The sequence below is a fragment of the Pelodiscus sinensis genome, chromosome 3, assembly GCF_052426305.1.
Source record: "Pelodiscus sinensis isolate ZL-2025 chromosome 3, ASM5242630v1, whole genome shotgun sequence".
Lineage (NCBI taxonomy): Eukaryota > Metazoa > Chordata > Testudines > Trionychidae > Pelodiscus > Pelodiscus sinensis.
The window spans coordinates 174,454,062-174,468,938 of NC_143054.1; the positions used below are offsets into that span (position 1 = coordinate 174,454,062).

General features: G+C 38.8%; 1 protein-coding gene across 13 annotated transcripts in view; it reads right to left on the reverse strand.

The window, feature by feature from the left end:
• The window catches only part of NRXN1 (neurexin 1), a 1,118,405-nt gene that overhangs the window by 152,786 nt on the left and 950,742 nt on the right, over nt 1–14,877 (reverse strand). For all 13 annotated transcript variants that reach the window (XM_075925467.2, XM_075925456.2, XM_075925455.2 and 10 more), the window contains one exon: nt 11,686–11,857. In XM_075925467.2, the coding sequence (XP_075781582.1) occupies nt 11,686–11,857 (172 nt within the window). The remainder of the gene's footprint in view (nt 1–11,685; nt 11,858–14,877) is intronic.

Here is a 14,877-nt window from a genome sequence, read left to right on the forward strand (position 1 = left end):
CTGGTGAGGCTACATCTGGAGCATCGTGCCCAATTTTGGGCCCCCATTGCAGAAAGGATGTGGATGCATTTGACAGAGTCCAGAGTAGGGCAATAAAAATTATTAGGGGGCTGTAATACATGACTTATGAAGAGAGGTTGATGGATCTGGTTTTATTTAGCCTAGAGAAGAGAATCATAGAATAATAGGACTGGAAGGGACCTCGAGAGGTCATCGAGTCCAGCCCCCCGCCCTCAAGGCAGGATCAAGCTCCGTCTACACCATCCCTGACAGATGTCTATCTAACCTGTTCTTAAATATCTCCAGAGAGGGAGATTCCACCACCTCCCTTGGCAATTTATTCCAATATTTGACCACCCTGACAGTTAGGAATTTTTTCCTAATGTCCAATCTAAACCTCCCCTGCTGCACTTTAAGCCCATTACTCCTTGTCCTGTCCTCAGAAACCAAGAGGAACAAATTTTCGCCTTCCTCCTTGTGACACCCTTTTAGATATTTGAAAACCGCTATCATGTCCCCCCTTAATCTTCTTTTTTCCAAACTAAACAAGCCCAGTTCATGAAGCCTGGCTTCATAGGTCATGTTCTCTAAACCTTTAATCATTCTTGTCGCTCTTCTCTGTATCCTTTCCAATTTCTCCACATCTTTCTTGAAATGTGGTGCCCAGAACTGGACACAGTACTCCAGCTGAGGCCTAACTAGTGCAGAGTAGAGCGGCAGAATGACTTCACGAGTTTTGATTACAACACACCTGTTGATACAACCTAGAATCATATTTGCTTTTTTTGCAACAGCATCACACTGTTGGCTCATATTCAACTTGTGGTCCACTATGAGCCCTAGATCCCTTTCCGCCATGCTCCTTCCTAGACAGTCGCTTCCCATCTTGTATGTATGGAACTGATTGTTCCTTCCTAAGTGGAGCACTTTGCATTTCTCTTTATTAAACCTCATCCTGTTTACCTCTGACCATTTCTCTAACTTGCTAAGGTCATTTTGAATTATGTCCCTATCCTCCAAAGAAGTCGCAACCCCACCCAGTTTGGTATCATCTGCAAACTTATGAGAAGAGTGAGAGGGGATTTGATAGAAGCTTTCAACTATTTGAAGGGGGACGCAAAGAGGATGGAGAGAAGCTGTTCTCAACGGTGACAGATGTCAGAAGGAGCAATTGACTCAAGTTGCAGTGGGGGAGGTCTAGGCTGGATATTAGAAAAAACTGTTTCACTAGTAGGGTAGTGAAGCCCTGGAACAGATTACAGTAAACTTCCGATAATCCGACACCTTTAGGATGATCAGATATCCGGCACCTTTAGGGAATAATTATCAGATATACCAGACTATCAGAAGGGGGGGCTATGAGGAGTCTGGGGTGGGGTGGGGAGAATGGGGGGGCGGTGCTGCAGGACCAACCCAGTAGCACCCCAGCTGCTCTGCCCTGGGCTTCCCCGAGTCAGCCACTGGTCAGTTTCAGCAGCAGCTGACTTGGGGAAGTCTGGGGCAGAGCAGCTGGGGTGCTGCCGGGTTGGTCCCGCAGCGCTGAGGGGCGACGCTACGGGACCAACCCAGCAGCACCCTAGCTGCTCTGCCCCAGGCTTCCTCAAGTCAGCCGCTGCTGAAACTGACCAGCGGCTGACTCGGGGAAGCCCGGGGCGGAGCAGCTCCAATTGTACGGCTGCCTGGAACACTTCCGGGTTCCAGGTGGTGCCAGACTAGCAGGAGTGCCGAACCACTGGATGCTGGACAACTGGAGTTTTACTGCACTTAGAGAAGTGGTAGAATCCCCATCCCTAAAGGTTGTTAAATCCTGGCTTGAAAAAGCCCTGGCTGGGATGATTTAGTTGGGATGGTCCAGCTTTTACTCAGGGGTTGGACTTGATGACCTCCTGAGATCTCTTCCAACCTTATGATTCTATGAGGACTCAGGACAGCATTTGAGGGTTGCTCCAGGAATTAATGGAAATTAGCTGCATCACAAAAGTGACATGTAATTTTGGATAGCAAGTACACCTATCATACTTCTCTCTTGCATACTCTATTGCAGAGTTGGGCAATAATTTTAGAAGGGGAGGGCACTTAAATTTTTTTTTGAATTGGTTCTGCGTTGCCCCAGAAGGGTCAGAGCCTTGGGTGGAAATAGCAGGGCCAGAATACTTTCATGCTCCCCCACCCACAGACCCTGATAGTTCTGGAGCTGGGGGAGCACCTGAAGTCTTTGCTCTTCTCCCCCCAAAGAGAGCTGCCAGCTGTTCTGAACAACTGGTGGTCCCCTCTAGGCACATACGCCCCTGGTAGTGGGAGGAGACTTCATTCACATGCTCCTCCCCCCAGGCCACATAAAGTCTTTCACTTACTGCCCCTACCCTGCAAGGGGCACATGACGCTTAGAGGTTATGCCTTCACTGCAATGCCATTTTGGGATACCGAAGTATCCCAGAAAATATATCCCACATCTTCACAGCAAGCCCATTATTTCAAATTTCATTGCATAAGGAGTAAGAGACATGTCAGAATAGCGGGTTATTTGACAGCGCCAAATTAGAAAATAAGCTATTTTGAAATAGGATTGAAATAAGATACGCAATTTGTGTAGCTCAGGATGGAGGAAAAGAGCACTATTTCCTGAAAAAAAAATGCAGGGGAATGGAATTAGTCTATAATTTTGCCCCGATGCCTATGGGCCTCAGATTGGGAAAAAATAACTCTCCCAAATATATATGTGTATGTGAATCTAAATATTCTTTTCATTTATGAAACTCCTCCAGATTTGGTTAAACAATTTTAACATATCCTACTTGGTTTTGTAAATCATTAACTGATGATGGAATTTGTGATGGAAAGAACGTTAAACAGATTACTGCTGAGAAAAAGGTTCTCCCCATAAGTCTGATATTTCAGACTTTGCAGTCTGACATAAGGAAATCATTAACAGACAATGATCTTCTTAAAATGTTTCCCTTGTGTCATTTTACTATATTTAACTGAAAGATATTATAGTTTCCATGATAAAGTAATGACAACCAAACCACATATTTTCCCAAAATCTAAATTTATTTAAAAATTCTATCAAGTCTAAGAAAGAATGAATCTTTGAATTTACCAGGAAATTTACAATGAAAAATAAATAAAAAAGAACAATGTGTCTGCAGACTCAGAGAAACATTATAAAGCATTATCTGTCAGAAAATCATAGTACTCTGTCAAATTAAAAATCCGATTTGGGGAAATTTATTGAAGCCATTTTTAAAGAAGAGATTTATTGCATACTCTTATTTGGAGTGTAGCTTCTTTAAATAAAAATGATGAGGGATAGGACATTTTAAAGCTTCCCCCTGCCAGTTGACCTTATATCAGTTCCTAACAAATTATGAGGGAAAAGTGTGCTGTTATTTTTATTACCACTGATCTTTTACACAATCTATGAAATGATATTGAGAAAGTGGCCTACTCTCACATCAGAAAACAGGAATTGTCCTATATGACCAAGCAGTGGTCAATACAATTCAAGAAACGGGTAATTGACAATTGTGGAATTACATGGCCTTCAAGGAAATTTCATCCTTAACTCTTATTAGTTAGTTGTTGGTTTATTGTAATTGTAGGAATGTCTCTGAGATGAATCTTTTCTGAATTCTTTTAATCTCTTGGCTTCTTGAATCTGACGAGATTCTTGATATTTTGTAGCAGTGAGTACCATGGGTTAATTACTGATTGTAAACATTATTTCCTTTTCTCTATGTTTCAGTTCCTAAAAATGTTCTCCTCTTTGTGTATTATGAGAACATCTAACAAGGAATATCAATTTTCTTTCTGTATATCGTTTATTCTATTATTTACCTGTATGATATTCCTTTTGTCCCCACTTCCTTGCTAAACTAAGTGGTTCCAGTAGTTTCAGTCATTCCTCATAGGGAAGTTTCTCCATTTCTTTAATAAGTATTGTCATCCACTTCTTAATCCCTTATACTTCTGCTATAATTTTTTGAGCTAGGGCACAAGAACTGAACACAATATTCTAGGTGAGAATGTGACACTTACTTATATAATACTTTTATAATATTTTCCATGTTATTTTCTATCCCATTTCTTATTCATTTTAAGATCATGGTTTTTTGAGCTGTGTGCATGGGGTTTTTTGGGGGTTTTTTACCATTACTGTATACTGAGTCGAGGTTTTCACTTTGGTCTTTGTCATTATAGTTAATTTAGATAACAGCATTAGTAATTATCCCACCTATGAGAATTACTCTGCTGTGCATCAACCCCATGATTTCCACTTGCTCATGTGATATACATTCACCTACCTTTATCAGGTATCTGTGGTGTCTTCTCCATCGTAGACTAACCTAGACTTGTCCTATCTACAACTATTGCCATTTCTCTTTTCCTTCCCTTTCCAATGTTAATGATAAATATATTGCTTATGGTATAAATCAGAAAAGCTCCATTGCAGTGAATGGATTTACACTAATGATTTAAACCAGCTGAAAATCTGGCCTTTTGCTTTCAGTCTCTTAGCCAGTTTCTGTTACATGAAAAAAACAACCCTGTGGCACATTACTTTCTGCATGCAGAGCTTCTTGTGATACACTTTTACAAAGGCTTTGTGAAAGTACAAATAAATTATGTTAACTGGTTCTCCCTTATCCCCTATTATCTTCTATCAATATACAACAGATTTAGCAGTAATGGGAGTTACCTGTGGCATAGAAGCAAGATGAATAGAATCCCAGGAAAGCTAACTTCTTGAACGTGTGAAATGCATTACAGCATGTTGATGAGTTTTGCCTCCCAAGTATTGCAGGATTAACCTCTATTAGGTAAACTAAAGAACTACAGATGCACTGATATCTTTCTTTCGCTCTTCTCACCACCAGGTCCCTGGATCATATGCCTCCTAGATCCAAGCAGAGAGAGGACACTCCCTTTTGCACACAAATATTTTCCTCTTACCTTGCATTTTACCTTCTGTTTCCCTAAATGGAGGGTTTTTGGAAGGTCATGTGTCCTGTCCTCTCTGCATAATGGTAATTCCCTGGGAAGGACTTGAGTATAACAAACAAGTCTGCTTTCATGAGCAGCATCCATTCATAGCTGCTGTGTGTGTGTGCTGCAGCACCCTTTGGCTTGAAGTGGCTCCATTATATGCAGGGTTTACATTTTGGTTGAATAGCTCTCAGCACCCCCACTATAAAAAATTGTTCCAGCACGCTAGGCCCCATTGGTTTTCAGAACCTGACTGACAAAGAGCACACAGTCGGTGGATGTTCCATCTCTGGGGGAATTACTCCTACTTTAAAGTGGCTACAATTTGAGAAATGGGCAGGAAGGTCTTTCAACTGAGGCCTTATGCAGTTCAGTGGCCATTTCCCTTTGGATTATGCTTTTTCTGGGGCTTTGCTCCCCACAAACAATGTGAAGTACCCCTCTAAGTTTGTGAGTTAAGCCAGCAAGAACCAGCTGGTTTTTCAGCACCACTGTGTCCACCACTGGGTTTGATTAATCATATAGTCTATCATCTCTGGAAATGTTAAAGCCTTTGGATCACTACTGTCTTAAAGCAGCCAAGGAGAGGAAAAGTAGAAAATGAGGTGGATATATTCTCCCAGACACACGGGGAAACTCCCTCAGAGGGAAAGGAAAATGTGGAGAGAAAAGGTAAGCTACGTGTAGCCAAAAAACAAAACAAAACAAAAAACAGAAGGACCTCCCTTGCATCTCACCTGGGATCAAATTGGACACGCTAACAAACCTTTCCTGACTGTCTTAACATATAGAATGTCCTGAATATCCATGGGCTGATGGAAATAGCTCTTGCGTTTGCAAGATTATCCTGGAACAGCTGCAACCTTTAAGTAGGCATCTAGATTTCATGTCATTATCCCATGTTGGATGTTCTGAGCCTGTGTAGAAGCAATCATAACAGATGGCAAAATATATTTCCCTCTCACTAGACCATCAAGGGAAATGAAGGATGAATTGCAAAATTGGGAATGGATCTGAAAGAGATGAATGATCTTCCCTAGCAATCAGACTGGATCTTAACAACAGACTTTCAAGTCTATTTAAATGTGGTGGTGGGATTTAGGATTGGGAATATATTTCCAAAGACAGTAGTGTGTTGAGTATTGGGCCACTGCATGGACTGCTTGGGGACTACTATAAGATATCACCCATTTGGGACTTTATTTGTCTAATGCTAATGAAGTTATGAACTGGAGGAAGAGATATATAGACAAACAGATCCTACAGGCTTGACAGTCAATTGGTGGCCTATGTTTACAGCCTGGCCATAAAATCTCCTAAAAGTTATGAAGTTTGTGCATGTTTGTGTGCTATGATAAATATCAGGAGTAAATATCAGATTGCTAATGCCCTATCTCATTTTCAGCTGGGTATGTCTATACTTCCCTCCTAGTTCGAACTAGGAGGGTAATGTAGGCATACCGCACTTGCAAGTGAAGCCCGGGATTTGAATTTCCCAGGCTTCATTTGCATAAGCCGGGCGCCGCCATTTTTAAATCCCGGCTCGTTCGAACCCCGTGCCACGCGGCTTCCTAGTCCGAACTACTTAGTCCATGCCGCGTGTAGTCGCGCGGCACGGGGTTCGAACGAGCCGGGATTTAAAAATGGCGGCGCCCGGCTTATGCAAATGAAACCCGGGAAATTCAAATCCCGGGCTATACTTGCAAGTGCGGTATGCCTACATTACCCTCCTAGTTCGAACTAGGAGGGTAGTGTAGACATACCCCCTGAGATTTAACATGTACATGAGATATATAGGATTCCATTTCTGGCTCCTAATTGCTCTGGATTTTGCAGAAAGATTAATAACCTCTAACATCTTGATAGATGTCTTAGGACAACAACAGATTATCAGAATTCTTAGCCTTCATGGATACAGCAGGGTGAAGCCAGATCACATGCTTCAGTTCTCAGTTGCATTAGCCCACTACGGCCCACCACACAATACCAAATTGAGATTTCATCTTATGTCAGTATAGCTGGTTTATCTAACTCATACAGGTGATCTTTGGGTATGCTGGCTCCTAGATCACACAGTCACTGCCCAGGCCTGTTCAAGTGCTCTGGAAACTGCTCTTTCTAGGAATATTTTTGGTAGCTTTTCTTCCACTATCCATGTGGGAGAGATTGTAGTGGTGTCAGACCCAGAAGTATTAGACAGAGGGTGTTTCACATACTCTGTTTCAGCTGTGCTTTTCTAAGATGGTCAAGCTGGATCAGAGATCCAGAACTATTGTCTGGGAATACAAATTTGCCCATTCCAGGGTCTGCTGGTATATCACATATCCTGCAGTACCAGGCCCCTCTATCCATCCACTGGGACAACAGCTTCATACCTACATACCAGTTTACCCATATCCCATGTACTGGTTATTGCAGAGACTTTGGGTCTATGGGACTTTGACTCTTTTTTCTTAGAGGCCCAGGATCAGTCTCTCAAATGTAATTCACTTGGGAGAGAATGATGTGGCGCTGGGGACAGGGGCTAGTCAACTGGTAGAAAGGGAGCTCTGACAGCATTCTCAGAGGTTCTCTCAGTCCCATTAAATAAGGTCAAAAAACCATCTGGGGGCAAACCACAAACCAGAAAAGGAGCAAATAAAGGTAGCAAAGTTTAGTAGGGAGGGACAAGGGAGGTGTAAGTCATCAAGCCTAGGGGTATAATGTATAGGTCCCTGAACTTAATTTAGAAGAATGGAATGCAATCAGGCAGTGCAAGTCTGGGTATTTTTTGAATGATAAATACATCTACTCTGCATCACATCAGAGGGAGCATTCTAGCCAACTGCTATGTCAGGAGTTAAATGAAGTACAGATGCGTTAGCAAGGCCCAAACTCATCCAAGTCCCAGCAACAAGACTGGGAATCAGTGAGCAAAATCAATACCTCTAGTAAGAGTTGGGAAGGGGGAAGCTGTGGATTTAATTCAGAACACAGATTGAAGTACCCCTTGTCATAGCTTGGATGCTTAACTAAAAAAAAAAAAAAAAAGCCAGGCCTAGTGCCAAATCTCACTTGCTGGGAGATGAGTAAAGAGGCCTTATGGCACTGCATAAGTTAGCTGCTAGATACTTCAGCAGGAAAATAAGGGTTACCTCACTTCTACAATAGATTTTGTTATTTCTACAATTTGTTCTGCTATATCTGACCCATTGGTCGAATATTTTCTTTTATTTTGTTAGGCCTGTAAGAAATAAAGTTCAAATGTATATATATGTTTACATGTGTGTTCACATCCCTTCTCCATAAATATCATGCCGTAGGAATAAATATGTATTTTTTTAAATGTAACATTTATTTCACAGAGTGTTTTGGGAAGAATGTATGTGATTATTTGAAAGCATGTTTTCTGATCTCTGTGAAATGTATAGTTAGAGAATGGTAGCGTAGCTTGAAGTGTTAGCTATACTGTTTAATTATCTATAAATTCTGAATGATATTGTACAATTACTAATAGGCAGAATAAGAGAAATAACAGCATTCTGGCAAAATGAAATGTAGCTAAGATATTACACAGTCAATGAAATTAAAACCAAGGTGTCTATAAGCTCAGCTTCCCTGTGGAAATCTTCACCTAATTTATTTTAGCCTAAAACATTATTACTCTGAACATTATCTTTCTTTTATAAAGTAAGAAAAGGAGAATAAATCAGGTGATGTGCTGTAGAAAGAACAATGTTTCTAAATATTTTATAGAAAAAGAAGTCCACTGTATATTTAAAAATAATAGATGACTTAATTAACCTGCTACTCTGGTGTATTCTTAATTAAGTAACACAGAAGCAAGACAAGGAGGTAACATTGTCATTTAATATTTTGGTGACAGATAGATTAAATAGAAAACTAGAAAACTCCCAGAAAACTGAAATTGCAGAGACTTTGGGCACTGAAATGAAATTAATGCTCCATGATGCAGAAATCCATTACCATTTGTCCCCTCACCAGACATCTGACATATGAGCTAGATCATTGGATAGTCAGGATGCTTAAGCGTCCATGCCAATCCTTTAAGTATTAACAACAGCAGTACTTCTGAAAGGGACATGCAACAGTGTTTTCCAACTTGCAAAATATGACATCTTTAAGACTTCATTTGTAGAAACACTAATTTTACAAGGGCTAGTTTCATGTCTTAAATGGCACCACTCACATAGCTAGAGACAAATCGACGTTGTACACTTCTGAACTATTCTGTGATTGGAGGAACCCACATTGTTCAGAGCTTGTTTGATTCCCCTTAAACTGAGACATCAATACAATTGTATGAAGAAACTACACCATTCTGAGGAAAGGCATAGCATAAGCTCAAAATTAGATGAAATAACATGAGGAAAAGAGAAAGAAAGGTCTGGGAAGATGATATTATGTTGGAACAGGGAGAAAAGAAAACTTTTGAAGATGATATTGTCCGAAAAAGAGCAATATGATGCTAGCCATAAAAAAAATCAAGAAAGATTAAAGAAATACAATGGTTGTGAGTAAAGCAATGAAACAAGCAAGGAGATTGAGCTATCACTGAAAGAGTGGATTTAATTCAACTCATCCTTAGCTATCTTGGAGACAGCAAATATAAACATAAATGCTGTAAATAGTGTTTTACTGTTTTACAGAAATTAGCTAGAAACCCTGTCTCCACCCATTAGTATAGATAAGATTATTCATGAAAAGGGAAAGTTTCCTCATTTTAGCAGTCACCACTGTGGGTACTCCAGTAGAGAGAGGTGAGTCTCGGGTAACCTTATATGTCACTAGGGAAATGCACCAACAATAATGGCCAAAAATCAAGCTATTTTCTAAATTTACTGAAAGTACAAAAAAAATGTAACTGAAGTCTTGGGCATGGATATATTGTTTCAGCATGGCCATTTCCCTATTTTGAAATGGGAGCATTAGAGTATCCTGTATATTAAAGTGCCAGTAGTACAGATCTTCTATTTCATGTTTTCATTTCTGCAAAATGGAGTTATCAGTATGTTAATGTTTGTTTCTTTCCTTAGGGCATGGGATATTGCTTTAAAGTCAACTATTTCCATACCAGTGCCTTCGTGGCTCAGATGCTGCTCAGCATTGTCATGGATGGCTATTTTAGAGACTCAAAAGATTGCAACCAGTGTAAAGGAAAATCATGCCATACTTCAGGCATCATCTACACAAGCATCCCTTTCTTTTTGTTCTCTCCAAATGCCCTGTTTCCCCTTCTCATTAAATTAAAGTCCCACACCATTTCCCTTTATTCCAGCCTCTGCTGACCTCCTATTAATGCTAAAAAAGCTTTGGGAAAAATCATATGCATGCATACACACAAAACATATCTTTCTCCATAATATAGCATCACTATTCTAAATTTTGCATGACATATGTTTTATTGTGCTTCTTTAAGGGGTGTTTTACACGTTAGATATAAAACAAACATAGTGTGCTGTCAGATTCAACTAATCTCTCATTTTAAATTGAATACCAAGATTTGCTAGTTTGTTGAAGACATTGGCACACAGACCTTGGGCATTCACATCTATATGGACCTACCTTTTGTAAAGATTTTTTACATCATTTTTGTTTTAATATCAACTTTGTCATAGATCTGATTTGCACGGACAGTTCACTTATGGAATTTTCTAATCCTGACATGTAAACCTGAGAGGATAATTTCAAATACAAAAGGAAAAAAACTGATTCAAGAATAACAAGTTCATTCTTAGCACAAGGAATGTGTTTGATATCTTCTGTACTTAAAATTTAAATCTATTCAGAAGAGGACAAAAAGTTTACCATTTTGTGTAGCTACAAAGATTAACTAGAAAATGTAAAAACCATGATAGCTTTCATTTAAATCTTTGGATTGCTGCCTTTGATTTACTAATACAAACACTTATAAAAATTGATAACAGATAATATGCAGATTAACAAATTACAATTAATGGACCAACAGATTTTTAAATATGTAACATGTATATCTAAAAGACTGTTGCCTTTACAGATGAACAATATTAATAGTATACTTTCTTCTTCAAGGCACAGTATTTGATTACTTATAGTAAATTCAGGCCTTATCTTAGAAGCCTTTTTTTCCAATGAGTGGCCCTACTGATGTCAATGAGGCCATTCCCATGAGTATAGCTTTTGTAAGTTTGAATCCATATATTGCATTTAACTAAATGTGCTTTAAATGTATTATTTGTGTATTCAGCTAAGCATTGTTGTCCCGTCCCCCCTTCTAGGACTGTTATAATACTTCTGTTTAGTTAGTAAGTTTCAAAGTACTATAAAAGCCTGATGTTATTAGAAGAAGACCAGACAGCATTGCTTTTGCAGTACAAATTTTCCTGTCACATTTTTGTCTTATCATATTTCTTTTGTCAAAGCCTTTTCCATGTCTAAATACAATGATCCAGTAAGAATAAAACAAATTTAAAAAATAACTTGGCTGTTTTTGTGCCTTGACATCTACATTTCTCCATTTTCATTAAGGTTTATAAATTTGACAAAAGATAGGAAATGCCATCATCATAACCTGCAAGATGTTCATTACCCTTTGACTACTCAATTAATAACTAGAACACCTTGAAGGAGCTGATATTTTATGAATACAGAAACAAAGCATATCACGTTTCCAAATACTTCCTCATCCCCACTTCCACAAATGTTGGTTTATTTTCTTACCTGCTGGGTAACGTTCTATAACAGGCCAGCTGTCCACCTGTAATGTGGCATTACCACCACTTCTTGTAAAACGTACTACATGGTATTTTCCATCATTAATGATTGCGTTGATCTCTTCGATAGAGATGTCATCAGTTCCAACATTAAACTTAACTCCAATTTTTCCCTGGTGCTGTTTGAAAAAAAGGAAGAGGAGGAGGAGGAGGAGGAAGAAGAAAAAGAAGAAGTACTAATTAAGAGTTGTTTTAGTGAGAATGAGAGTGTGTGTTGTACTGGGAAAGATTCTTAATAACAGCTTCTCTCTTCAGATTTAACTTCTAAAGGCGTGCATGTGGTAGTGACAAAATTCCTGACAGTTCACTGAGTCTGGGGCATGTCTTTCATAGGTAATTGATATTCCAAATCAGTTATTTTCACCCACCGAGTTAGCTTCTTTTCCCAGAGGATCTCACCAAGAAAAAAAAAGCATAAGTAAATTTTTTCACTACATTCCCTATTCTTCTTGATGAGCATCAAAAATTTTTCTTTATTTAACAGTCTTTAAAAATAGAAAAGTCAGCATTAGCTCCTTCATCAGCAAGAATAAGGATTTCTTTCAGCCTGAAAAACTGGGATTTATTTTTACAAATCTAACCTATACTCACACAAACAGTCCTGATGAAGACAATTGGACTAGTCTTATAAGCATGGATGACTGAGGAGAGTAAGGCTTTTCCAAATTAGATCCTAATAGGTGGCTTGAGTTTATTTGTAATGCAAGAGAAGTGTCTTTGTCACTGTGAATAGACATAGGATCAGATCCTGCAATTGGAGCCACACAAATGCAGAATCAGGGAGATAGTTATTTCAGTGACAGTTGAGGAAACTTCACATTTCACAGCATTAAACCTAATATACTGCATTTATTCTCATAGTGACCACTCTCAGAAGAACTTTCAGGAAAATCCAGAAATATTTAAAATTTCTTAGCCTCATTTTCTGGGTTAGAATGATTTTCAACTTATAGTGTTTTTATAAATGCTGTAAAACACAAAAAGGTGTTGATTTCACCAGGCATACATTATTGATTTATTCATACACCGCCCTATATTTTCTTTAGGACAGATAAATGTTTCAATATCATAATATATTCAAATAATTAAGAAGACATCTCTAATGGGGGCATTTATAGCTTAATGGAGTATTTCAGTGTGTTCATTAAAAATAGCGACTAAAGAAGTTTTTTTTCCTACAAAAAGTCAGAAGATATACTTCATTTGTGAATAATGACTTATTAAACTGAGGTTAAAAAGAAACATTTCACGTAGGGTCAGTAACCATTCTGTGAATGGTTTCATTGCCTCTGAAAATGATTCTCTCAGAAGTTTTTTGATTTTTTAAATTAGATTTACTACAAGAATCTCATTTCACAGCCCATATCCCTAACTCCTTCACCAGCTTGATCTTCCTGAAAAAGAGGCTCCATCCTTTCAGTGCAACTTTGATTTCTGCCCTCTCTTTGCATTTACTCTCCCAGACTCACAGGCTGCAGCAGTGATGTCAGATAACTCCTCTGTCCCTCACCTGCCCCTAATTTGAACTCCAAGCCTATCTGGTATCACTCCTTCCCTAGCGGCTGACAGCTCCCATCCATTTGCCTGGTTCATTCTTTCTCTCCTATCAGTCTTCTAATCTCAACTGAGATGACTTCAATTTTCCAAGTTTCTGCTCCAGTCTCCCAACACATGTAGACTATCTCAGTTCCTCCAGATGTGTTATTGATGCCTTCAGAGAATGCCCCATAATTCCCTAAGACTTTCTCCGTGTTACATTTGTATTCTCTCAGCTCTACACTCTTCTTTTCAAAGCAATTTTAAGTTGAAGGGCCCCTTCTCCAAAATGTATTCCTTTTGGCCTGCTATTTCATTGCTCAGTCTCTCCTTCTCCAGCTACTCTAGCCATGATTGTATTCTTCTTATTCTTTTTCTGTCTTGCTGACCACCCTTTTCATGTTTTCTTAGAGGCTTATTCTCCTCCCCCTCTGCTTTCCACTCCCTTCTGGTGTCCCTCAGGCTTTGGTCTTGTCCCCAAATTTATTTTTTTTCACTTGTGACAGTTTCAGAGTAGTAGTGATCTCCCAGTCATGTGCAGGAGACTACCAAATCCAAAAACAACTGTAGTTCCACCACAAATTCAAGTGCCAGAGCTAAAATGGCTGGAAAAAAATGAATATGATCTGCACGGTTTCCTACCATTAAAGCAGTAATTTGTGTATTTCACATGTCTTATTCATCCACTTATCCTGCTATTCATAGTCAACAGAAATATAAGATTGCTACAGAATTATGGCAATCACCACTTTCACTAGGAAATGAACTTCAGAACTTTTTACTGCATATGACTATATGGTATATAGGTTTATTTTCAAAGAGTTTTTTCAAGAAATCAAAGGCTTTGAGGTTAATAAAGCACATTCCATTTTTATGGTGATTCATAATTACTGCACTCATAAACCACATTTCATCTACTTGCTTTCTCTATTCTCTTTATATATTTATAAACAAAAACAGCCAAATCACCTTTAAGTGAATAGAACAGGTGTAAGCATGGGGCATATAGTATGTGCAGTGCCTTTCCCAAACTAAGTCTGGTTACTGTGATGTCATTTATATTGGTCGCAGCACAATTTCCATTTAGTAACACACCAAACAATCTTTTTATAAACTCAAAAGACAGAACTCTTGGCTATATATAATTTATACATAGCTATAAATGAAAAAGATGTGTTTGCCCAGTTTATATCCATATGAATGTTGATAGTATAAACAGCACACTAGCTAAATAAAAAACTTTCATCAATATGGAACATTAAACACAAACTTAATGATCAGGCATATGGTTTATTACTGTTGATTAGAAACGGATATAGGTTACAACGATGGGGTACTGAACGGTATTCAAAACTTGATAGCAAAAGAAACTATTTCATAGCCTTTGTCATGTGAAGCTGTATTATTATTAGGGAACGTTATGTGACAATCACAATGTAACGCTCTGGAAGTGTTGGGGGGAAATAGGGGTAGCTGTCTGGGAATTTGCTAATTGTCCTCCCCTCTCCTCTCCCCCGCACCCAAAAAAAAAAAGCTGATTCTCCAAACCTGAAACCATTCACAAAACAATGGTGGGGTATTTAATTAATTTCTCAACTCAAAA